Source organism: Fukomys damarensis, unplaced genomic scaffold, assembly GCF_012274545.1.
Source record: "Fukomys damarensis isolate Sample0158 unplaced genomic scaffold, DMR_v1.0_HiC HiC_scaffold_6, whole genome shotgun sequence".
Classification (NCBI taxonomy): domain Eukaryota; kingdom Metazoa; phylum Chordata; class Mammalia; order Rodentia; family Bathyergidae; genus Fukomys; species Fukomys damarensis.
In genome coordinates this window covers 33810118-33834539 of record NW_022900918.1, presented here as the reverse complement: position 1 = coordinate 33834539, position 24422 = coordinate 33810118, and the positions used below count along the sequence as shown (strand labels likewise).

Here is a 24422-nt window from a genome sequence, read left to right as displayed (position 1 = left end):
CTTGCTCTGAAAACCACAAATTACTGCTGACTTCAGATGATTTATGGTCTTTTCCACAAGTCCCCGTATTAAGAAGACCCAGTCATATAAGGGCATCTTTGACCATAAACATTCAGTAAATTCAGACCCACTTTATCTAGACTGGGCGGGAAGTTCAGCCAGGTGACATTGCCTGTACAGCAGTGTAAGTAGAAAAGCCACCTCAGACCCTCTCCTCCTCAGCCTGTAACGGCAGATTTAACAGCTGCCTAAGCAGCCCCTCCCCACCAGGAAGAAATGCGGTGCAGACGGAAGCTGTGAGCATCCGCAGGGCCCCAGTGCCACACTCCTGGTGCCTTCACAGAGCTGGTATCATTTGCTGTTCACCGAAGAGTCATCAGCAGTTCTTCAGGTGATGGGTGGCCATCTCCACACGGCAGACCCAGCCGACGGAGGCCATGCCAGTTTCAATGTGGTTTCCAGAGTGGCCCAGCCTCTCCATCCCAGCAAGATAGAAAGGGAAACTGAAAGCGGCCAGCCGTTACCCAGTGGTGTGCACGGCTTCTCCCCATGCTCCACAGGCTGAGCTAGGAGCGCAGGTTTCCCTGACTGGGGGCTGCTGGGAGGAGGGGTCCAGCTGTGTGTCCAGGAAGAGCAGGACCCTGGTCCCAGGGCCTGGGCTAGAGGGCTCTCCTGAGCCTCTTCAGAGACTCGGTGGGCTCCACCCTGTTCACTGTGCCCAGAGCAGCCCGCTCGGGCCACTCACGGCTGGGCAGGTGACTTGAGTCTCTCCTTCTTGGGCAGTTACTGTGCAGGAATATGCCCACCCTGTTATGTGAAGTAAGGGACTGTTTCATGGTTAGGAAAAGGAAAAAAGAAGTAAGTGGGACCGCTGGGAGCTTTTCCTAGGAAACCTCAAGTTTTAGCTATTCTGAATCATGTAATACTTTTAAATGCACAACATGAAAGCATTCCTGACAGGGATTTACTAATAACTGTGATGTAATATATTGCCTTGAGCTAATTTCACACAGACGGGGCGGGGGTTCTTTCAGGATCGAAGTAGCCCTCTGTGATTATCTAAACCTTGGCACTCCTCGCCTAGATTCAGTTGTCAGAGTGTAACCTCTGTGTGGCTTGGCTTCCTTAGGGTTTGAATGCGGTATTTGACATCTTGGTGATAGGCAAATTCAGTGTTCTGGAAGTCATCCAGAAGGTGCTGCGTAAGGACAAGTCGTTAGAGGTGAGTATGTACTTTTGTCTCCAGCCCAGACGTGGAAAATGTCAAGTACCTACTGATTTCAAATGCCATTTTCCAAGTGGTTCTTGTGATTTCGAATTCTAATGTCGCCAGCCCTTTAACGCAGTGTCAAAGTCATCCAGGCAGAATTGTTCCCTTTGGTGCCTGGCCTGGTCACACTTTGACTTGACAATCAAAGGCGACAGCGGGGGCTTTGCTGTGTCCTTTCAGAATTCGGGTGTGCTCCGGAGCGGGGGCCTCCTCTTCCGAGTGACCCTTCTCACCTCGGGCGGGGCCGGCATGCTCTACATGCGTTGGAAAATCATGGGGACCGGCCCACCGGCATTCACGGAGGTGGACAACCCGGCTTCCTTTGCCGACAGCGTGTTGGTGAGGGTGAGTCTGCGCCCGCAGCCCCGTGGCGGGGAGTCCTGGGAGGTGCGATTCGCGCCGGGACACTTGACCTTGGCGCGTGCGGGGAGTGGTTCCAGCACTGCCGTGGACGCCGGATCCACAGACCCACGTCCTTTGTGTCAGGTGGCAGCGCATGTGCACGCTATACGCACCCTCTGTGCTCCCTGGCGCACCCCAGCTCAAGTGGAACACCTGAGCCGATGCCTTCACGTGACCCTTCCTGGGCATTCGCTGCAGTGCCCCGTGCACCCCAAATTCAAGTTTCACCTTGTGGAATTTTTCTGGAACTTTTCCCCCAGACATTTTTTACTCCATGCTTAAATGAATCTGCAGAAGCAGAAACTACAAATGCGCAGATGCACCGGTATTCCCTTTGTAAGGGAAGGGAAGAAGCCTGGTTCCTGCTGCCTTCAGGTTCCTTACCAGACTTGTCGAAATGCCAGAGCCCTGGGCGGCCGGATCTTGACACGTGCATGATTGGTCGGTAGTAGCTTTACAGGTCCAGCCGTGTCAGGGCTGTTTTTTGAGTTTTGCTCATTTTTCTGGAGGCAGTTGTACCAAGGCACACGTTCCCGGTGGTGCACATCGTAGAGACGGGGGCGGAGCCTGAGAGTTCCCAGATCTCAGGCTCCGGGCATGGGGAGGTAAATGCATCACAGCTTGGCCGGAAATGTAACAGATGCACACTGCCTGCTCTGCTGGCATGGCTGTATTTTTTAGCAATGTATTAAAATCTGATTTTTATTTAATAAGTTACAGTTTGTTCCATGCTCCTTCTTAACTGCAGGCTGGCGATATTTTATTTCTTGCTACCCATGAACAGAGCCCTCAACAGTGAAGTTCGGGTATATATATATGTTCTCCCAAGTTCAGTATCAAATAAGTGTTTGTTTTCCTTTTGACTGACAGGCCATAAACTATAATTACTACTATTCATTGAATGCCTGGCTGCTGCTGTGTCCCTGGTGGCTGTGTTTTGATTGGTCCATGGGCTGCATCCCCCTCATTAAGTCAGTCGGTGACTGGAGGGTAATTGCCCTGGCAGCACTCTGGCTCTGTCTAATTGGCCTAATATGCCAAGCCCTGTGCTCTGAGGACAGCCGCAAGAGAAGGTAAGAGGCGGTGCTGAATTTTAACTTCCATCCCAGAAGCATTTGCTAAATGCGGCACTGGTCTTTTTAACAGTTCTGTGGATATGGTGATAAGGACATAGATTCGGATCCGTCTTAGTGGTGAGGGTGGCTCCACGCCCTTGGAATCTGGTCTGCCTTCAGCTAGTGAGAAGGGGAGTTGGCAGAGAGGGGGTGACTGCTCCATCTCCCCCGCCCTGCCGCCCAGTAGTGCTCGGAGATCCTTTCTCCGTAGGTGGTGAAGAGTAATTTATGGTCAGAATAGAGTATAAGTGGTGTGTGTTGTGTCCCTTATTTTACAGTTCTTTAAAAAAAACCCTTGTGAATGCTATGGTGATTCCTTTCTTTGTTATTGGGTACAAAACAAGCTCCTGTCCCAAAGAGACTATTTCTCCACTGTAAAAAACAAATTTCTAAAAGTTGAGGGAATAATTGGGAAAAATAAATGTGTTTCATGAAAATGAAAACCATTTAAGGTAATTTCCCTTTAACATAAACGTTCATGGAATTAGATTAGTGATTATTCCCAAGTTTTAAGTTCACCTGCATCTTTATTTGGTTAGCATTTCTAAAGATGCAAAAACTTTACTCACAGTCAATTTATGTATATGTGAGGTGGGATTTTTTTTGGTACTGGGGATGATTGAACTCGGGTCCTTGTGCTTGTGAGGCAGGCAGCGGAACCACTGAGCTAAATCCCCAACCCTGAAGTGGGATTTTAAAAACACACACACCCTAGCGCAGAATGTAGGAGGGAGCTACCCAAAGGCCCGGCCTCTTCACCTGTCATGATTGAGGGGCATCAGGAGTCCTCTCCTGGCTCAAAAAGAGCTTTCATGTTCAGCTTTCTTTGTGCTTGACTGGTGGGGATGTAGCATCAAAAACGACGTTAGTTTCTCTTTCAGATTTTAGGAAGTTTAAACCACCTCAGTAGTAATAGTCTTCAGTTTGGGGGGAAATTTTCTCGTGACCTGTTTGGGACCACTTCAGAACCTAAATGGTTTGAGGCATAGAAAGGAACAGGTAAATTCTAAGGCCTCACGAGTATAGCTGTTTGGACTTCATTGGTGTGAACTGTGTGATCTGTAAGTTTACCTTCATGCTCGACAGTAAGTTCCTAAGTAAGTAACTTAGTAGTATGTTATGTGGTATTTTACCGTAAACCGCCCACTAAACTCTCTCTTGGTGAATTTTTTTCCCCTGACAGTGGGACCTTTTCTCAGGTGATGGCATGAACAAAAGCCAGGTCTTTATCATTGACTTAGTGTTGGTAGGGTGCCCTTCTTGCGAAGTCTGAAGGCAGCCATCTCTCTAAGCATTTTCGCCTTCCAGGATCCTTACTCTGGGCCTGGGATTTCTTGTGATCCCATTTCTGCCTGCGAGCAACCTGTTCTTCCGTGTGGGCTTCGTGGTGGCAGAACGTGTCCTCTACCTGCCCAGCATCGGCTACTGTGTCCTGCTGACCTTCGGCTTCGGGGCCCTCAGCAGACAAACTAAGAAAAAGGTATCTGCCCTGCAGCGCCGTGCCCGCAGCACAGCCTCGTGCAGGGCACTCGTGACGCTTGTCTCTCTCCTAAGAAACTCATCTCCGCCTGCATCCTGGGCATCTTACTCATCAACGCGCTGAGGTGTGTGATCCGCAGCGGCGAGTGGAGGAACGAAGACCAGCTTTTTAGAAGCGCCCTGTCTGTGTGTCCCCTCAACGCTAAGGTACCTTGGCTGCTACATTCCTTTCACAGAGACGTTGCCAGAAAATATTTAAAGTCTCCCAGCTGGGGAGGAGGAATGGTTGGCGGGGGACAGTAGGTATCATAAGACCATGACTAGACAGGGTAGTTGGTTTTTCCTCTGTCATTGTTGTCATTTCTTTAAAGATTTTTGTAAGAGTCGTTAGAATTCAACTTAGCCAAAATGATTCAGAAGAAATCATGAAAACCTGACCACATCAGCCAAGATTACTCCAAGGAAGCATCTTCATCCTATAGTTGCCGTGACCACCCATGCATTGGGCGGGCTGCCTTCAGCCGAGGCCCAGACCCTAGCCCCATGGGACACACTACAGCTTCGACTGCCGCTAGCAGGCCGGAGCCGCCCCGGGCTGGGATGGAAAGGTGGTTATGCCTACAGCAGCCCTCGTGTGGGCCCAGAAGCTTCGACGACGCTGCACAGTAGTATACATTTCTGTAACTCTGGGTCCGCTGCTGGTGACTCCTTTTTTCAGCTTAGGTAAACATAAACATATAGATTTTAAGGTTGGCAGTGCTTTTTGTTGAAGATGTTGGGAAGGAATTTATCCGTGTGTGTTTTGCTCATTTGTTATTGCAACAGACTTGTATTTTTGCTGAGTCCAAGCTTTTTACTTAACTAAGCTATGTCTCTGGGCAGAACTAAGCTTTTTGAACTTCCAGGTGCCCCTTTTTCTGAGAATGGGAGAATACCTGTCCTCCGAGCTGGTTGTGAGGGCTGAAAGAACTGAGACACCTTCATACATTCAGCACACAGTTGGTGCTCAAGAAGTGTTAGCTGGCAGAGGTTCATTTTAGTTTTGATTTCAAGTTAAGTGGCAGGAAGGGAAGTCTGTGTGTTTAAAGCAGGGGTCCAGGCCTTAGGTTAGAAGACTCCTGTGCTGGTGTAGACTCTCACTGTTAGCCGAGGTCACTTTCTCTTAGGTCATCCCCTTGGAGCTGCCTGGGATGCTTCCGTGTAACCGTCATGTGGGGAGATCTCTGTGGTTTGTCTCATTTCCATTTTCTGTATTTAAGGGAACACAGTCATTTCAGGCAAAGTTGTGTAAATAAAACCAATGACGAGTTGACATCTTACTGTCACCCTGAAGCAAAGGATAGTATGTAAAAGGTGCTGACTCCTTATCATCATTTCTGCAATCAAGGCTTCTTGTTCGTGTAGATGGGAGTGAATTACTTTGATTCTTTGATTGGCAGACTGATTAATTCATTTCATGCTACCAAAAATAAATTGCCTGTAATTTAATTTTGTGGATCTTACTACATTTGCCTTATTTTTACTTTTCTGTGTTAATAACAGTCATTACCTGTTCTGTTTATATCATTCTTTACCATGAGGAACTCAGGTCTCTTTATAGAGGCTCTTTAATTAAATCCCCGTTCTCCTCCTGCTGAGGATTTTAGACACAGGATATTGGTTCATTTTTTCAGATGGGAGAAACTGAGGCATAGCAGGTTAAGCTGACGTTATTTATGACATCTGAGTGGCTAGAGACCGAGCTCTACCTTGCCATGCCCAGGTGGCTGTTGTAAAGGGCGTGGGGGACCCAGCTGTGGCTGGTGTGTGATTTCACACATAACAGGCTCGAAAGCTCAGGGCGTGAGTGTGTGTTTCTCTTTTCAGTTTAAGGTGTACATACAGGACCTCACGTTCAAAACAGATCTGCTAGTAATTGTCCTTTTCCTTGAACTTTTTTCAGTGAAACTATTCAGTATAAGAGATGGAGTTGCATTTTTGGTTTGGTGCTTTTTTTTTTCTTTCTTTCTACTATGAATTGAAGTTTCATAACATTGCCTTTAAGAAAAAAAACAAGTAGGTCTATTTCGGGGACAAGATCTCATTTAGGAAAGCATGTCCCTGCTTCCCCATTACCCAGGACGCACTGCTTTGCATGACCATCATTGATACTAAGTGAACAGGTGACACCTGCCTCTAGTTTAGGCCCGGATTTCTAAAGTATCGCTCACTTGTTGAAGGACTGCAGCATCAGAGTAGGTAGTGCTGGCCTGGCCTGCGTTTAAGTTACCCATGCTGCCTTGTGTTTAATATTGGTTATTAAAATGAGCCAACTGGAAACTGAATACACTAGCCTACTGGGGCTGAGAGTCCAAGGATCTTAATTTATTTGCGGTCATTTTTAGCTTTTAAGGCTTAAACGTATGTTACACTTAATATCGACTTTGATACAATTCCAATTCTTTTTAACAATGAAAAATATCATATCCCACTATGAGGGATTCCCTCCCTGAAGGAGCAGCCCAGGATGCTTAGAGGATTTTTATGTATCGAGAACATTTCAAATTTAACATCTAATGTTGGCAGAATATTTGAAACTGCTGTAGCCTTGGTATGAATAGCGCCTTCCCTTACTGGTGCTTTTACCCGCTTGCATTTACGTGCTGTTCAGCTGTGATGTTTGTTTTCATCTGGCTTCTCTGCTGGTTCATTGCCTCGATGCATGAAGCACTAAGGCCAGAAGGAAAGTTGAATAAATAGGTCTTTTCTGTCTTTCACACTCCGCAGAACAAAAACCGCTCACTCTCTAAACAAGTAACCTGGTTGTCAGGTTTGTGTTTTGTTTTGTTTTACAATCACGGCAGCTGTGTGCTCTTTACAGGACTGCTTCTGTGTAAATTGTAGGGAGAGCCATTCACCGGGTCTTAATTATGGGCTTCCTTCTCAGCACGGGCAGACTTCCCCCATCCGATTCTGAGGTCCGGAGTGCACTCCTTTGCCTCGGTCCCCCTGGATTCTGCAGGCTAACAGAGCACTGTCCGTACTGCAGAGGGCAGCTGCACTCCTTTGTCTGAGCTTTAACAGAGCAGAACTTGCCCGGAACAAAGGGAAGCAGCGGGGGCCTGCAGGGTGGAGGTGGGCGCTCCTGTGGGAACCTAAGTAGAAGCTGTGTCTGTGTCCTGGGGCCACGAGGACATCCCTCGCAGGCCCCACCCTTCTGGCTGGAGTCGGGGGAGCTGCGAGAGGAGCCATCTTTAGCATCTTTAGCCCCGATGGCGTCCCGAGCCACCTCCGAGCTGTCGTTTAAGACGAAAGCACCTACGAATGGATGCTGCATTGGTCCAGGAAGTTTAAATTCTGCTGTGCCGTGCATAGGAGTCCATGTGTCTCTCACCTGCGACTTTGCTGCTTGTCACTCCTTTCACCGAATTAGGCCAGCACAAACGTCCGTATTATAAAACTGGCCGTGTATGAACAGGCATCTGTCACACGTGTACTCGCAGGCTGTCGCTGCCCTCTCCCCTTCCAGAAACACAAGTGTAATTGGCGTGTGCCGTCACTGTAGGCCGAGTGCGGTTCTAGTTTCAGAGGCAGTTTTGAAGCTGTGCGCATATGTGGCCTTCTTTGAATGTGTTTAAACCATTGCTCGCTGCACTTGGACTGCTGTAACAAAATACTGCAACTGTGTGGCTTGAACAAGGCAGCTTTATTTTTCAAGGATCTGGAGGCTGGAAGATGAAGATAAGGTGTGGGCAGGGCTGGTTTCTTCAGACACCTCTCACCTTGGTGTGCAGATGCCGTCCTCTCCCTGTGCTCTTTCCTCTGTGTCCTTTCTCTGTGTGTCCACGTTTCTCTGTGTGATAAGGAGACTGCTCGGGTTGGGACACACTCACACGGCCTCATTTTACCTTAACTACCTCTCGAAAGATGCTGTCTCCAGAGTCACATCGTGACGTACTAGGGGGTCGCTGTATGAATCTGGGGGACACTGTGTTATGTCCGTAACGCATAACAGGGACATGGTTTTACTTGGAGGAGAAAGGCAGTGTGAATGAGGGAGTCTGCACGCTGTGGCGTGGGCGGCCCATCTTCCCCTTGCACCTGCTAACCAGCAGGCTGTGGTAAGAAGAAAACACGTTCTGGTCCAGTGTCGCAGCCTTAGGCAGGACACTCGGTGACATGGTTTAGCCGCTCGGAAGGGAGACCAGCTTGGGTGGTCAGAGAGCAGCCGTGGGACGAGCGGCCGCATCGGATGGCCCTCGGTCAGAGCCCACTGGCGGTCAGTCACCTGGGTGTTAACAACTGAACAGGTTCAGCTCCTTGTGGTGGCCCGATGCAGAGTGAGGGAGCAAGGGTTTCTGTGGGTATTCTGAGGTGAAGGCCCTGGTGGATGTGGCACTTGGCAGGGGTAGGGGCCTCTTCTGGGCTCGGAGATGACACCTTCCCACTGTTTTCCCACATGCAGAGGAGAGAGCGAGAGGATTCCTTTCGTGAGGGTTCTACCCCAGTGCCCCAGTCACCTCCCACTTCCATCATGTTAGGAGTTAGGATTTCAGCATACGAATTGGGGGGGCTTATATGTATATCTCCCCAATAGGTAAGAAGCTAAATGCTTGTAACGTAAAGCCACCCAAAAAGATATCTGGGCCGGGGAATTTAGCTCGGTGGTTCCACCGCCTGCCTTGCAAGCACAAGGTCCCAAGTTTGATCCCCGGTACCAAAAAAAAAGATGTCATGCTAAAAAGAGATGGATTTGGACAAAATGAGCAGACAGTTATTTTCTTCTTTCCTGTCCGTGTGCTTAATTATCTCAGTTTTCATGGGGTGTTGGGGACAGAACAGGGATTTGGGCATTAGTAATAAAAACAGCTAGCTTTGTAATCGTCTACTTTTCTCTGCTGAGTTCTTTAATTGTTTTTCCTTCTGTGATATTTTAATGATGTATCTGCTTATTATCTCCCATCCTTCAAGTCTTTTCTTACAGGATAGGGAATTAAGACACAAGGTCCCCTGTAACAAAAGTTCTGGTGGGTGATTTTTTAAATCCCTAAATCCCTTTCCCTTCTATCTCCAGGTGGAAGATAGGATAGATGTCCAGGCTCTGAACAAAGATGTCCACTTGCTGGTGAGCAAATTGTCATCTCTATTTTCAGGTTCACTACAACATTGGCAAAAACCTGGCTGATAAAGGCAACCAAACAGCAGCCATCCGATATTACCGGGAAGCAGTAAGGTACCTACCATGCACGGTCTCGTAGAAACAGTGCCATGAATATGCACGTACAGTTTTCATGCTCTCAGATTACAAGCCTGTGCCCTTCATGACCCCAACTTTGAGACATCAGTTTCTGAAAGTTTAGGGAAACTACTGAATTATATATAACTGTCGGGTTGGTTTGTCTCTTAACTTCCAGATTAAATCCCAAGTATGTTCATGCCATGAATAATCTTGGAAATATCTTAAAAGAAAGGAATGAGCTACAAGAAGCAGAAGAGCTGCTGTCTTTGGCTGTTCAAATACAGTAAGCACTGTTTTTAGAGTTATGCTGGGAACAAAGAAATAAGGCTTAAGCCTTACTTTTTCTTGTCTATCATTTTAAAAAATGCTCTTCAAGGCCAGACTTTGCTGCTGCATGGATGAATCTGGGCATAGTGCAGAACAGCCTGAAACGCTTCGAGGCAGCAGAGCAGAGTTACCGGACAGCCATCAAACACAGAAGAAAGTACCCAGACTGCTACTACAACCTTGGGCGACTGGTAAGGTCAGGTGCCCCGGCCATTCGGGAGGAAAGACAGCGTTCCCCTTTAATGAGGATAAAATAATAGTGGTAATACCTATCCAGCACTGCCTGCTTTATAAAGTGTTTTCACATATACATATCTCATTTTAAGGGTAGCTATTTAATTTCCTTACATGTAATGTGGAAGCTCAAAATTATTCTAACTTGAATTAGTCTCTTAACTTCCGTAAGTTGAGTTTAAGAATTCACCAAGATAATAAACTAAAAAGTTAATTAAAACTTTTAAAATTTCTTTTGCCCTGAAAATCAATACTTAAGGGGGTAACTTCCTGATAAATGTCACTCTCTGATTTTAAAACATGAATTAAATAGAAAGAGATCTCAAAGCCAACCTACAGTATGATTTCTCAGCTTCCTTGTCCACCTTCCTCTGGGGACCAGATCTCTCAACTACAAGGGGAATCATCCCCAAAAGTCAGTGCCAGGAGTCGAGGCACTCATTTGAAAGGGCTTTGACATCATCTGATGGAAATAGAAAACAGTGTGCTTCATAATAGCTTTACACTTTTTGTTGTTAGTAGAATGTTCGTGAAGATCTGCTTGCTCTTGGTTTCCTTGGCAAAGAAAATGAGACGCAAATAGTAAAATCCTCCCCTCAGTCAACTCTTTAATTTGGTTTCAAGAAACCAAATATATGTTCCTAATATATTTAAATTTATTTCATGAAATTGTTATGGGAAAAAAAGTTGACTCCTCTAAGCCAAACTGGAAAGTACTAAACATAGTAATGTGGCTTTTAAAAAAGAACTTTATATATAATTTTCCAGATTTTACTAAGCTTAGCCTCACAAGTGGGATAACATTCATGTGTTCTAAAGAAATGCCTGTTTGCCTTATTTTAACCTCCTGAAGTTTCTGTTTTGTGGGGTCCTTGTGAATCAAAACCAATAGTTTCCATAACTGATTGTACATCCAAAAAAACTCCACCCCTCAAAGATTTAGGGAGTCAGAAGCTCCACAGAGAACCTATATTTTAAAAATAATAACTTCCCCCACATAACTCCAGGACCCTGTGACTGGCCTTGCATCTGGGAGGCAGCTCAGTCTGAACTTTGACCTGGAAGTCAGTCACATCAGAGCAGAAAGGCCTATGTGGGAGAGTAACCCAGAAAACATTAACTACTTTAAATGTATTGGAATCACAGCTTCTGTCTTTACCGTGGTGTGCATGCCTTTGATCTTCACATCTTCGTTTACAGAATGGGTAGCCATGGTTTTGTGAGCTGTGGAGATAGAATTTTATGAAAGGAGGGAATAAGATGGTGGGACACGTGGTTATCAAATGATGAAGACTGACCTTTCCCAGGCTGCATAAGTCACTTTTAAGGGTATGGGTAATGCTGTGTTATAAAATTAAAGTGAAGTGATTTGTGTGTTTATTTGAAAAATACAAAGCATGTTTTAGTTGAGAGATGCCATTTGAAGACACCATTTCTTTGGGCCTGCTGCAGTGTGGAAAGCAGAGTTCTTTCTTCCCCAGCACTGACAAGGGCAGCAGCTATGTGACTGGCCCTCTAGCAGAACAAGCAGTTAGAGCAAGGAAGGTGCAGCAGTACAAGATTCCTGTTGCCCACATCAACTTTCTGCAGAAACATTGGGCCTTGCATACATTTCTCTTTTCATTTATATTTCAAAATTCTTTGCTTTAAGATATAGTTTCATACTTGGATGCAGAAACAGCTTTCTCTGTGAAGCCAGAAGACTAGAGAGAAGCTAAAGCTGTTCTCACAATAAGCTCTCTGGGGGAGAAGGCAGTAAAACCTCAGACAATTCCTTGGGATTTGGAAAATAGAAAATTGATGCTAAATGAAACTTCTGTGAGAGTTGCATCCGAAGAAAGGAACTCAAATGTAAAATAACAGCTTTATTGTGCACGCCACTCCTGGGATTCATTACTCGTTCACTTGGAAGCTCAGTCTGTAACACTGAACAGATTGGGGCCTTGGTGTTGTTTACTAATCATGCTACCCTGAATTAGTGTTTGATGGCCCCTTCCACCTGTCCTTTCTGCTCATTTAAGGCTTTTGCTCTCCATTGTGGTTTAATTATCCAGCTTTTGCCCACTTGACAGCTTAAAAGCCTTAAAAGCTTAGTCTTTAACAGCTCAACCAACCCATTTATATATTGGCAAATAAGAGGAACTTAATGGCTTCAAGGTGTCTTTTTTAGAAGTCACGTGGTTGTAATAGGAGATAGAAATTTGTTTTGATTTCTGGACCCCTGATAAGAAGGTAATATAGTGCAGTTCTCTCGTGAAACAGGAAATTAGGAAGAGCTGGATTACTGGGGCCATATTGGTGGTCCTAGAGAGTTATGGTAAAAATTGTTGGTGGTATTACTGGAGACAGGTCGTTATACAGGAGCTGATGTGTCAGTCAGGATGTGTAGAAGAGAAGAAAAATCGTGGCGAGTATTTTAACTTACAGGTTTAACACTGGAAACTGGTCACACAATTGTAAGAATAAAATGGTAAGGGAATAGTAGCACGGAGGTTAATAACTAACGGAAACCCCATAAGAATGGGAAGCAAAGGGAGGAAGGGCTGATACCAGAGCTGAAGAGGTGTCCGTCGAAAGAGCTGTCACACCCGAGAGCCAAGGACGTGGTGAGGGACCACTGCTCTAGCCCCACAACTGTGGAGAGGGGACAGAGTTCCTTCAGAGACAGCCAGAGGAAGGAGGAGACTGAGGCTGGGCCAGGGTTCTGCTCCTCTCTCCTGCACATCTGAACCTGCGACACTTAGCAGAGACTTAACAAGGAACCAAGTGGCAAAGGAACCTGGGAATTGTAGTTTGCATACTCCCAGTCCCACACCCCAAAGCAGGGTATGAAAGGGTGGGAAAAGGACTAATGGGCAAATAACTTGACCACTACCCTTCTGCTCTGTGCTGGGTAGTTCTTGTTAAATCACCATTTTTCTCTTGTTTCCTATAAAGTGTTTATTCATTTTGTATAAAAAAATGAACATCTGTTACTTGGTTAGACCTGTTGTTGTTCTGTGATAAATAATAATAACAAATAGCCATAAAATGAAAAATACATGAAGAGTTTTATTGTGTTGTATAAATGGACTTACCCTGGTTGTCATGAGTGTGTTAGAATGTCACCACAGATTTTGTCTGAGTGACTCAAATGTGTATCCCTTGCTGGCAAAACTGACTTGAACAGTTACTGAGATATCCAGTAAAGAGACACAATTAAGTATTGCTGTAATTAAGCATTCAAATTATTTTGATTGTTTTGAACTTTTTATATCTTTAACGATGCTAAAAGATAAAATATTTTAAGCTGATTCTCTGAGTCTGATGGAGAATTTGAACATTTTAGCAGTGGATATTCATAAGTGTTTCCAGAATTCATTAACCCTTTTTTGCACACTCTGCCATCTGTTTCCTGTGTGGGACTTGGAACAAATCAGAACATTTCTGTTATCTGTTAAAAATGTATCATTGACAGGAAGGAAGAAAGCAGCCTTAAACTGATAAATCGCCATCACTTGTACTTTTCGCAGAGTTAAAGGGACGAAGTACTTTCCGTTGAAATGTGCATTTGAACTGAGTTCAGAGGGCTAGAGGATCACTGAAAGAATCCACCGCTTCACCCTCTGTGGCTTTTAACCACGCAGATAGAAAGCCAGCACTTTGTGTTGTTATCGGTGCTAAACAAAATCCCTTCTCAAAAGAAAGCAGTGGATAATCTCTCTTCCCTGAATGAGGCAAACCAGCCTCCAAACTGTGGAGAGATCTTACGGGACCATGGGAGAATTTTCGCGGGGTGTGTAAAGTAGGTCTGCTGTACACATGTTTTCATAGTATTAGGTCTTGATGTAGACAGGAAGAGATCCTCGATCGTTCTTCGCATGGTGAATTGGACATGTGCGGCTTTTATCACATAAAATATTTATTATTTTATGCTATTAATGATGATATGGAGACTTTGTAGAAAAAGAATAATGAATAATTCTTTTTCGGCCTGAAATACAATTTGATATCTGGAGTCACCAAATAATAGGTTATCTAGTTAAAATATCTCAGGCTTGAGACCTGTACCCCCAGGCTGTCATGCCAGATTCTCCATTTCTGGGGCAGGTTACTAATGTCCTTGAGCCTTAGTTCCTCTGTCTGTAAAATGGGGACGCTAAGTAACACCCACTTCCTCGCGTTTGTTTTGAAAGGGAATGGGTTGATACGGAAAATTAGATCCGTAAAGAAGTCTTAAGTTGTCTTTTCATTTTTCTGGGTTTTTGTTTGTAATACCTTAAGACAGCAAAAAAGCACAAAAATTGGAACATTGATTTGGGGGGGTTGTTTTCAGTATGCAGATCTGAACCGCCACGTGGACGCTTTGAACGCGTGGAGAAATGCTACCGTGCTGAAGCCCGAGCACAGCCTAGCTTGGAACAACATGATCATCCTCCTGGACAACACCGGTGCAGAGGGGCAGGGCGGGAATCGGGAAATGGGGCCCAGCACAGTTCTGTTGAAAATTGGGAGACACAGAGTAAGGGCCCTCTCCCGAGTTTAAAAATAAATAAGCATGGGCCACATCTTAGGTGCTGTAGCACCCATTCCTCTAGAAAGTGAGGCGTCCTTGAGTATATCAGGATCCAGACATTATGGAAGTGATGCCGAATTTAAAATCCGTGTGGTAGCGTGAAGGGCGTAGTGTGGTTATTTCTCCTTTATTCCAAGGCCTGTGCCAGCCACAGCCTCACCCAGAATGCTAGGGCCCCGGACGGCAGCAGAAGCGCCTTGGGCTTAGGGTTGGGAGGTGCAGGCCAACATCCCGAGGGTATGGTCTGCCTACACCGGGGTGTTGGCCTCTGCTCTGCGCTGTCAGCCCTGGATTCTTATTTGCAATGCAATGCTAATGACTTGGTGATTTGTTTCCCTAGCCGAGCACTAGCTCCAACCAATCAGAAGTTATTTTTGCAACCCTTATTTATAAAAAAAAAAAAACCCAAACCCGACCATCCTTTCAGAAATCATGGTGCTAATTTGTCCTGGTTTAAAGGCAGCAAGCCATCCAACCAGAGTGAGGAAGTAGCGGGCTCTCGCTTCTAAGGAAAATACAGCGCACGCACCTCCACAGAAGAAATAGTCAGAAATTAGAAGTGGTTATTGTGATGCCCTCATTTTGCAGACTTCTTTTCTCCAGTCCATGTACAGCCGGTAGCTGGGGGAAATTAAAACTAGGTATTACGTGACTTTACAGAATTGAGTCAGAAGCTGTGTGCGCTCCGTCTGAACTGTGCTGAGTCGCTGTGACCCTGTGTGCGCATGTGTGCGTGTTACAGCTTCCGTGTGGATTTTATGATGATTGTGTACGATGCCTGCAAGCCCCGCTGGTCAGAGAGAGGCAAAAGCACAAGTACAACGCCAGCATGGTTTTTAGTTTTGCTTCTTTCCTTTCAAGGTAATTTAGCCCAAGCTGAAGCAGTCGGAAGAGAGGCACTGGAGTTAATACCAAATGATCACTCTCTTATGTTCTCCTTGGCAAACGTGCTGGGGAAATCCCAGAAATACAAGGTATGTAAAGCGCAGACCGTGATTTCTTGCACTGATTGCCAGCAGCTGACAGAAGGCATCCGTGTTACCACTGCACCATCTCCTGCGGATTAGGCCGGAACTGTGGAGCGGTGCACCGGGTGGCCTGGTCCCTTTGTTTCTGGGGGAAATCGCCCAAAAGTTGGGCGTGTGGGGCCAAACCCAGTGTCATCTTGACAGAGCTCAGCTGTCACTCACGCGGGAAGGGGAAGAGGTGTGGCAAGTCCTCAGGGCCCCTCAGTGCAGGGACGGCTCCTCCCCTCATGCCCGGTCCCACCCCGCAGGAAGTGGGCGGGAGCTCTGGGTATGTGTGTGGGGTTGTGGTCTGCACCAAAGAAAAACTAGCCGGGGTGTGTGGTGCACAGCTATAATCCCAATGTTCCAGGGACTGAGGCAGGTGGACCACTGCAAGTTCAAGGCCAGCCTGGGCTATAGTGAGACCCGATCTCAAAGAGGGGAGGGAGGAAGGGAAGGGAGAGGAGTGAGAAAGACCAGCCCATGGGGGATGTGACTGGCTCTTGCCGCTTGTGGGGTCTTTCCTCCTTGGAGTTACAGGCCATGACAAGACCTCGGAAATGTCTAAACACCAGAAGACACACACAGCAAATCTCTTCAGGGCCACCCAGGCTTGGTGAGGATTGGCCTGGGCTCTTCTGTTTTGAAGGGGAGTTAGGTCCTAATACTGGTGATCTCAGACCCTGGTGCTGTGTATCGGTCACCAAGGGAGGCCCCATGGGGACGTCTCAGGGATTGGTCGCGCCAGGGAGCCTGCAGTTCTGCCCAGCATGCCTGGCCTGTGACAGACGTTCAGGGCACAACCTCGGAAGCAGTGCCTTGCCCTTGTGACGGAGAAATATCTTATTTCACGAAAAGGAGCTGTGTTATTTTGACCACTCTGAGTCTACATAAGAGACCAAAGGCCTAAAGGTAGCAAGTAATTAATAGCTATTGACATTTGCCCTGAGTTTCTTACTTCTCCATTTCTGTTGATTAGATGTCATTGTTGATACAATTTTCTCCTCTCTCTCTTTCTCTCTCGTTTCTTTTCAATACTGGGGCCTTCACACTGAGCTGTGTGCACCGCCCTCCTTCTGAATGTCAGGGAGTTTAGTAGCTTCATTAGACATCTTTTTTTAGCATTTCCAGATTGGCTTCAAAGATTGCTTTTTAAGAGGTTTCACTTTACTTTTTTATTCACATTTCCCTCCTGATGACTTTCGGGCCGCTGTCCCCCTGGCCCAGATCAGGAGTCTGGGTTCTCCTCTGACCCAGCCTCCCTGAGTTTTCAGGATGGAGCTCTACGCTCATTGTATTGATTTTTCTATCACCCTGCATCCTGCAGACTGGAACTTCCATTAAGGGACCGAACCCAGGGTTCATTGGCTTCTAGTGCACACTGCCCCTTATTCTAGATAAAGTAGGAAATACCGCATGAAGCAGAATAGTTTCCCGTTTCTCTACACATTTTATCATCCCGATTGTCAGGGTCAGAGTGCTGAGCCTAAGATGAGGAAACAATAAAATCAGAGGTACCAGGTTCACTATGAACCTTTGGACAGCTACCAAGTGGGGAGCAGCAGTAACTCCTGAAGCCACAGTCACCTACCAAGCCAGCATTTAACACATTTTATTTTAAGTTAAGAATGTGGAGTGCTTGTTGCTCTTGCTCAGCTGTGTGCTGTTTTCAGGGTTTTCAGCCTGAGGATGTCTCCCTGTGGGACCGTGGTGGCTGCTGAGAAGGGTGCACACCCTCCAGACCGGCCTCTGCTTTCAGGATGGCTTACTCCTCACCGAACCACTAGCTGCCTCATATTATCATTTGCCTGCTTGGCTTCCTTGATGGGGACGCTGAAGCCTGCTGTCCTCTATTACGTCTCCGCTGCTGTCCAGGGTGCTGACAGCCAGTTAGGCACCTGCATTGAACTGGAACCCGGAGGCTTTCCACGGCCTGTTCACTCAGCTGAATTTCTGGTTTTTTCCGCGTCTTTTTACTTGATATGTTTCTTTGAATAGATTTCCAGTGTAGGTGACTGTTTAAAATGTAAACATCAGATCATTATTGTAAATGCAAAATAACTGAAATTGCTGCAGTTTTCCTCAGCCTCCGCTATGTGTTGTTGCTGGCTGTGAGGCTCTAGACCTGAGGGCACTGTCTTAGCTTCACAGGGAGACTGGCAGGGGTCAGCAGGTGTGACCGGCGAGCCACCCCCTAGCGCGGAGGGAGGGAGGAGGCAGAGGAGGGGAACTGCACAGAGATGCCAGTCCTGCTGCATAGTCGGCTTCATACCAGACCACCTCGCTCACCTTCCCCGATGGGAGCAGGACATGGGTGGCCCTGGCAACACGCCATCGGCGGGCACAGATTCCAGCTAAGGGTTCGCCACTGCTCTGTTCACTCCCTCATCTGCAGTGGCTGAAGTCTCAGGACTACAGCCATTTCCGGGAGGCAGTGGCTGAGCTCATGGCAAACTCACCCGAGTCCTGTGGTCACTGTCGCAGCCACACAGGGTCCTCGCTGGCTTTTCAGAGCTTGTTTCCAGAACCGTGCGGCAGTACAAACCAGGGATGTTAAAAGTTTGAAAACCACAGGCGGTGAAGCTGAATCGTTTTTGCTTCATGTACACTTCTTCCTTTTCGGTGTGTTTTATTTTTTAGGAATCTGAAGCTTTATTCCTCAAGGCAATTAAAGCAAATCCAAATGTTGCAAGTTACCATGGGAATTTAGGTAAGGAAGGTTTCCAATCTGAATCTTGAAATTCTGTGTACTTACAATGAAATAGCCATATTTCTGTGACATCAGTGTTAGGAGAGTCATGGTGTTTTCCTCAACGCTAGCCTGTCTATCACAATCTGGCACCGAAACGCAATCTTATTATAACATTCCAGAGACAGTTACAGATTGCAGTCACGTGGCCAGGACCGTGCAGAACTGTCAGGGCTGTGGCTGAGTTTGCCACATGTTAGGGTCAGAAGTCGGGCCTTGCTCCTGTGGGTGAGACCCTAGGACAGTAAGCTTCCTGTCAAGGCACCTCCTGTGCCCTCCTCCTCCCACCACAGCCCTGCTCTCCAGCCTGGCCCCTTCTGCTGTGTTCGCTTGTGCCTCAGCCAAAACTGCACTCACAGCTGTTTATTCCCAGAAGTCCCTCTGCCACTCTGCCGGCCACTGAAGACGTGGGGCATAGCTTGCCGGTATTTGAAATGCTCGGGCTGTGAGTGTTTTTCTTCACCAGCTCTCTTTGCTGCCCCCAGAACTGCTCACTTCTCTCACAAAAGTCACAAAAAAATTAATAGTTCTTTTCCTGGCCCTGTAGAAAGTTAGTTTACTTACAGAGTCATCGTTAACAGTCAGGCTTCTCAGGTTAATGATTAAGCTTAACTATCGTGACAGTCGGGTCTTCATGTTAGAACCCTCATTTTCAACTAGCAGTACATAGCTGTTACTTTGCTGAATGGCATGGGGAAATCTTCATTCAGGATAAACGACTGCCAGCCATGGTGGCGCACACCTCTAAACCAAGTAATCTGGGAGGCTGAGACAGGAGGATTGCAAGTTCAAGCCCAGCCGAGTCCCTGTCTCAGTAATTTTAAAAGGCTGGGAATGTAGCTGGGTGTGAAGGCCCTGAGTTCAGTTCCCAAATAAATAAATGAACAGTAGGCTTTTCTTTATACAAGGCTGGATGGGGGCATAGCCAGAGCTCTAGGCGGTACCTGAGCCCCATCTTACCCAGCCTGGCTCCCTGGAAATTTCTCGGCAGCAGTGAGACCCTTCCTGCACTGTTCATTTAACCTGTTCGTGTAATAACATCACTGTAAGCTGATGCCCCCAGGGCACCTGGCAGGGGTTCCCCGCACAATCCCCAAGGAGTGCGGGTTCCAACGGTAAAGTTGGTGGTACAAACAATATTTTTTTAAGCACTGCTCTTTGAAAACGGCTTGCAAAGGCCCCGTTTAGTCCTTTGTCCCGGTGAGTGAGGACTCCTTGCCAGTGAAACCCGCCTCCTGCTGTTCCAGCTGTGCTCTATCATCGCTGGGGGCATCTGGACTTGGCCAGGAAACACTACGAGATCTCCCTGCAGCTCGACCCTGCGGCGGCGGGCACCAAGGAGAATTACGGTCTGCTGAGAAGGAAGCTGGAGCAGATGCGGAAGAGCGGCCTCTGATCTTCGTCCTCCTCCTTCTGCGTGTGAAGGGCGTCAGGCGGCTTTTAAATTCTCTCCAGGTGTACAGTGAAAACAGACATGCAAAAAGATTATAGCACCAGCGATATAGTCTTGAATTCTTGATGTGGGTTTTGCATCAAAACTATTTTTTTCAAACAACTAAAATATGTCTAAAAATCCCAAAAGTGAAAGCTTTTTTACCTAAATAGAAGAAATTATCTTGGGTGACTTTTACTAGTGTTGAACTTGCATTTGGGAAGTGAGCCTTGTGTGTGGACCTCTGGCATCATTAAACGCTGGCTGTGAGCAGGACACAGTGGCGAGTCCCAGGAGACCCAGCACATGGGAGGCTAGGCAAGCAGGTCAAGAGATCAAGTCCTGCCTGGGCAATTTAAGGACCTCTTATCTCAAAAAGATAAGGGCGAGGCATGGGGATGTAGCTCAATGGTAGAGTCTCCCTGAATGCGATCCTCGGTACTGAAAAAACAGGGAAGACAAAACCAGCTGGGCCAGGAAATGACAGTCTCCTACAATTTGTATAAGTATCAAGTATGTCTGTATATTAGCATTTTTATTTAATGACAACAGTGGGTAAATTAAGATTCGGGGGTTTTAAAAAATCTTTTTACAGTATAACCATGAAATTGGTTTGTATGGAAATATTTATTTGTATTTTTATGTGTTGGGCAGGGCAAATAAACAGATGAGTGGAACAGTTTAATATCCAGTCTATTCATGCACTTCGTCCTCCGCGGGAGGAAAGGGCCTCCCGCGATATTTGTTGTATTCTCCACCCCGAGCAGTTTCCAAACGCAGGAGGTTATGTCCTGTCCTACTCGGGCTGTTAGAACTGACAGGAAATCACAGCCATGCTTCAGGCAAAGGCGGGCCGCCTGACTCCAGTTTCTCTTGTATCAGTGTTCAGAGGGCTACGCGTCTGTGTACCTGTGTTTTTAATGTTTTTGTCTGTAAAGCACGTTCCCATTTTGCTGAATGGAACCGCAGACGTCACTGGCCAGAAAATGCAAGAGATAATTTTCTCTCCCAAAGAGTCATATTTGGGGACCTAATGGAATTTGTAAGAACTGGGCGGTTTTTCCTGTTTGATTTGATCACAATAATCATGTTTATGTGGTTTGTTTTTCTCTGTATACTGTTGACCTAATGATTTATGCAATCTCTAATTTCTTATGCAATAAAATTATTACGCAAACGAATGTGAAATGTCATCTTGCCCGACCAGCTCAGCTTTTCTAGTTTGTGGCGTCTTACCAGAGTGGGGCCGCTTCGCACAGTTGTCTTAGGGAGTTCTCCGAGTTCGGAGAGCAGCGCGCCTAGGGCAGTGAGGAGATGAACTGTACCGCGGGGCTGCTCTCAGCCTTTGCTGCTCGCGGTGAGGCCAGGCGGACGGCGTCACGTTCCAGACACTTCAGCGGCGCTCACGCTGGAGTTGCAGTGCACAGGTCCCCGAGGAGCGGCCGGCTCCCCACTTGGGTCCCTCTGGCGCTCAGCACGGCAGATAATGGATGCACTGTGTGCTCTGTTGGTTTTTTAAAGCAAACGTCTTTGTGTCCGGGACGGTATCCTTTGAAGAGCTCCTTTGTTTTCTAAAAGCCCCTTGAGGGTCTTCCCCCTGCCTGCTAAAGGAATTCCCTTTGCCAGCGCTGCCTCAGCGCTCAGAGAAGCGGGCCTGGGTAATCCTATCAGAAGGCCTTTGTCTCTGGATTTTGAAGTGTGCCATGCTGGCCCTTCCCTTCCCTTCCCTTCCGTCTGAAGGCAGCCAGATTCTTTGTTTCTTGAGTTTCCCACCCACCCAGAGAGACTAAAGTAGGATGCTTTCTCTAGCTCTCCACATACCCTCGTGTTACAACTGGCCTGACGTACGAACGACTTGGGTTATGGCTGATGTTTTAGTTTTAACTTATGAACAAAGTCTTGAGTCACAAACTGAAGGCCAGCCTTTTGTGCTTCCAGGTGCCTCAGATACAGATTTGACCCTTAGTTCTGGAAGGAACGTGACAGCATCTGGTCCCATACAGGGTTCATTGAGAAATCTTGGCCAGTGTCTCTGTAAGGACCCTGAGATCTCTGCCTGTGTACAGCAGAGACTGAAGGCTGTGCAGAGGAGCCGGAGCCTTCACTTGACCAACCCGAGTTTCCACCAGCTCCTGCTAACGAGTTGGGTTTGTAAGTCAAGGTCCCACTGTACCTGGTATCTCTTTAATGTTTGGATTGCTAATGACGGGGTGGGAGAGCTTTCCTCCCTCCCCTCCTCCTCAGTGAGCCGCTCCTGCCTGGAAGGTGGTCGGCGTTGCTTTATCCCCTGTGTTACTGCAGTAATTTCCTGCTCCTTCACACTTGCCTCTGCTCAGGTGCAGGCTTCTGTTTATTCTTCCAGATTCTGACCGGTCCAAGAGTGGCCCACCATGCCCCGGCAGGTTCTTTGGGGTTTGGGATCTGCCACCGTTCTTGAGCATCTTTATATCTTCTCGGGAATCGCTGACTGACAGCAGAAGCAGGAGCCCTGTGTCGAAGCTGTGGACCTCTGTGCCCACTCGTGTTCAGCCAGCTTGGACTTGGGGTCTCAGCTCTCTCACTGTGGCAGCATAGCCGGTTCATTAGTACCACATAAGCACACTACTCGTCTTCAACGTTGGGACGGTCATCTTCCTAAGATGATGGCGATCTCAGCCCAGCAGACCCACCGTCAACAATAAGATAGGTTTTGAAAAATTTGGAGCAGACACATCTGGCCTTAAATATATTTCTTCCCTCATTCATTCAATAAATAGCAGTTGCCCGCTGTGTGCCAGAGGCTTCCAAGGCCCTGAGAATGTAAAAGTGTAGTAAGCTGGTCGTGGTGCTACAGGCCTGGAATCCCAGAATTCTGGGAGGCTGAGGCAAGAGGGTCACAACCCAAGCTCACCCCGGGCAACTCAGTAGTTTCTCGAGATCCTACCTGAAAATATAAAAACGGCCGGGCTTGTAGCTCAGTGTGAAGTCGCTGAGTTTAGTCCCAAGTGAGTGGGCATGGGCAGTCCCTGGCCCTCTGCAGTGGGCAGTCCCATGCACCACGGAGTTACCCGGCTTCTGATTGAGAATGGATAGACTTTGGTAACGATTGCTGTGTCGCCGTGTGACTGATGACTGTGAGGAGAGAGCCAGGAAGGGTGACTCCTGAGAGCTAATAGGAGAGCGCAGCTCTGGGCCAGCCGTTCATGGCTGGGAGACGCCTTTATCCCAGCTGCTGCTGTGCACAGGACCCCACTGTGACGACTCCTCCACAAGAAGGGTCCATCCTGAGATGCCGCCAGTGCCGAGGCCGAGGGAACAGCCTGTGCAGACGCCACACGGCTTGGTGAGGAAGTGAAGGCTGGGTCCAGGATGGAGGAGCCAGGGCGGAGTGCTTGGCGTGGCTGGGAAGGGGACGTGAGCCACTCGGTCTTTATCCTAAGGCACTGGAGGATTCGGAGCAGGGAGCGGACACCGTGAGATTTCTGTTTGGGCAAGACTGCTGGCTGTTCAGTGGAGAGGCAAAGCGGATGTGAACCGCACGTCAGGAGCCGCCCAAGGCGCCTGGCACCAAGAGGGAGGTGGCAGAGGCTGGAGAGACAGCAACTGAGCTGAGAAATGTTCAGGGGTGAATTCCTGGTGGCCAGGAGGTGGGCAGGGAAGAAATGAGATAGAAACCATCAGCAGGGAGAAGCTGACCGTGAAGTGCAGAGAGAAGGGTCTTGGAAAGAAAAGAAAGAGCAGGACCCCACATCAGGTGGAGTTTGACCACACAAAAGAGAAACAAAGCTGTTGGGCAGCAAGGTCTGATGGGAACTGAAGCAGACACCTCTAGTACCAGCACTCTGAGGAGCTGAGGCAAGAAGTTTGCAAGTTTGAGGCCAGCCTGGGCAACTTAATGAGACCCTGTCTCGAAAGAAACAAAACAGGTTTGGGGATGTAGCTTAATGCAGAGGGCCTGGGTTTAGTCCCCAGTTCTGGGAAAAAAACAAAGGTCATGATGGTTAACTTGCAAGGTTGTCGTGAGGATGAAAGTTAATAAAATACCTATAGCTGCACTGTCCAATAAAATAGCCACTCCACACACAGCTTGGGCGCTTGCAGTGTGGTGTCGGATGTGCCGGAAGCATAAAACACATGCTGGTTTTTGAACACAACATGAAAAAATTACAATCTCAATTTTTATATTGTTTCCACGTTGAGATACATTATTTTAGCTATGGGGTTGGCCTCTATATCCATAGCTTCGTAGCTTCAGATTTAAACCAGCTTGGGTGGAAAATATATTTTTGTTAATTTCATCTGTGAATCCAGGTGTGGTGGTGCACTCCTGTAACCCCAGCGCTCAGGAGGCTGAGGCAGGAGGATCCTCATAAGTGCAAGGCCAGCCTGGACTACATAGCGAGACCTCATCTCAGAAAATTATATGCATGTGTCATGAACAGGCTTTTTTCTCGCCATCCCCTATATTGTAAGCAACTTAGAAATGGTTTAAATTCTACAGAAGGACATGCACAGGTCATATGCAAATACTGCACCTGATACAAGGGACATTAGCAGCTGCAGATTGTGGCATCTGAGGGGTGATTGTAGTAATTAATGATAATTAAATACCCAGTTCTTTTTACTGCACTGTGACTACTACATTTTTTTATATT

At 47.2% G+C, this 24422-nt stretch overlaps 1 protein-coding gene across 4 annotated transcripts in view; it reads left to right on the top strand.

Annotated features, from left to right (window-relative positions):
* The window catches only part of Tmtc4 (transmembrane O-mannosyltransferase targeting cadherins 4), a 48096-nt gene extending 27117 nt beyond the window's left edge, over positions 1–20979 (top strand). The window contains exons 8-19 of one of the 4 annotated variants that reach the window (XM_010604615.3): positions 1130–1222; positions 1451–1615; positions 2543–2745; positions 4096–4267; positions 4342–4473; positions 9399–9478; positions 9660–9767; positions 9861–10002; positions 14361–14475; positions 15462–15574; positions 18248–18317; positions 19604–20979. In XM_010604615.3, coding sequence (XP_010602917.1) covers positions 1130–1222; positions 1451–1615; positions 2543–2745; positions 4096–4267; positions 4342–4473; positions 9399–9478; positions 9660–9767; positions 9861–10002; positions 14361–14475; positions 15462–15574; positions 18248–18317; positions 19604–19752 — 1542 coding nt within the window. In that variant the 3' untranslated portion in view covers positions 19753–20979. The other 3 variants (XM_033760963.1, XM_033760964.1, XM_033760965.1) reach the window with 3 other exon arrangements.
* Positions 20980–24422: the final 3443 nt, after the last annotated feature.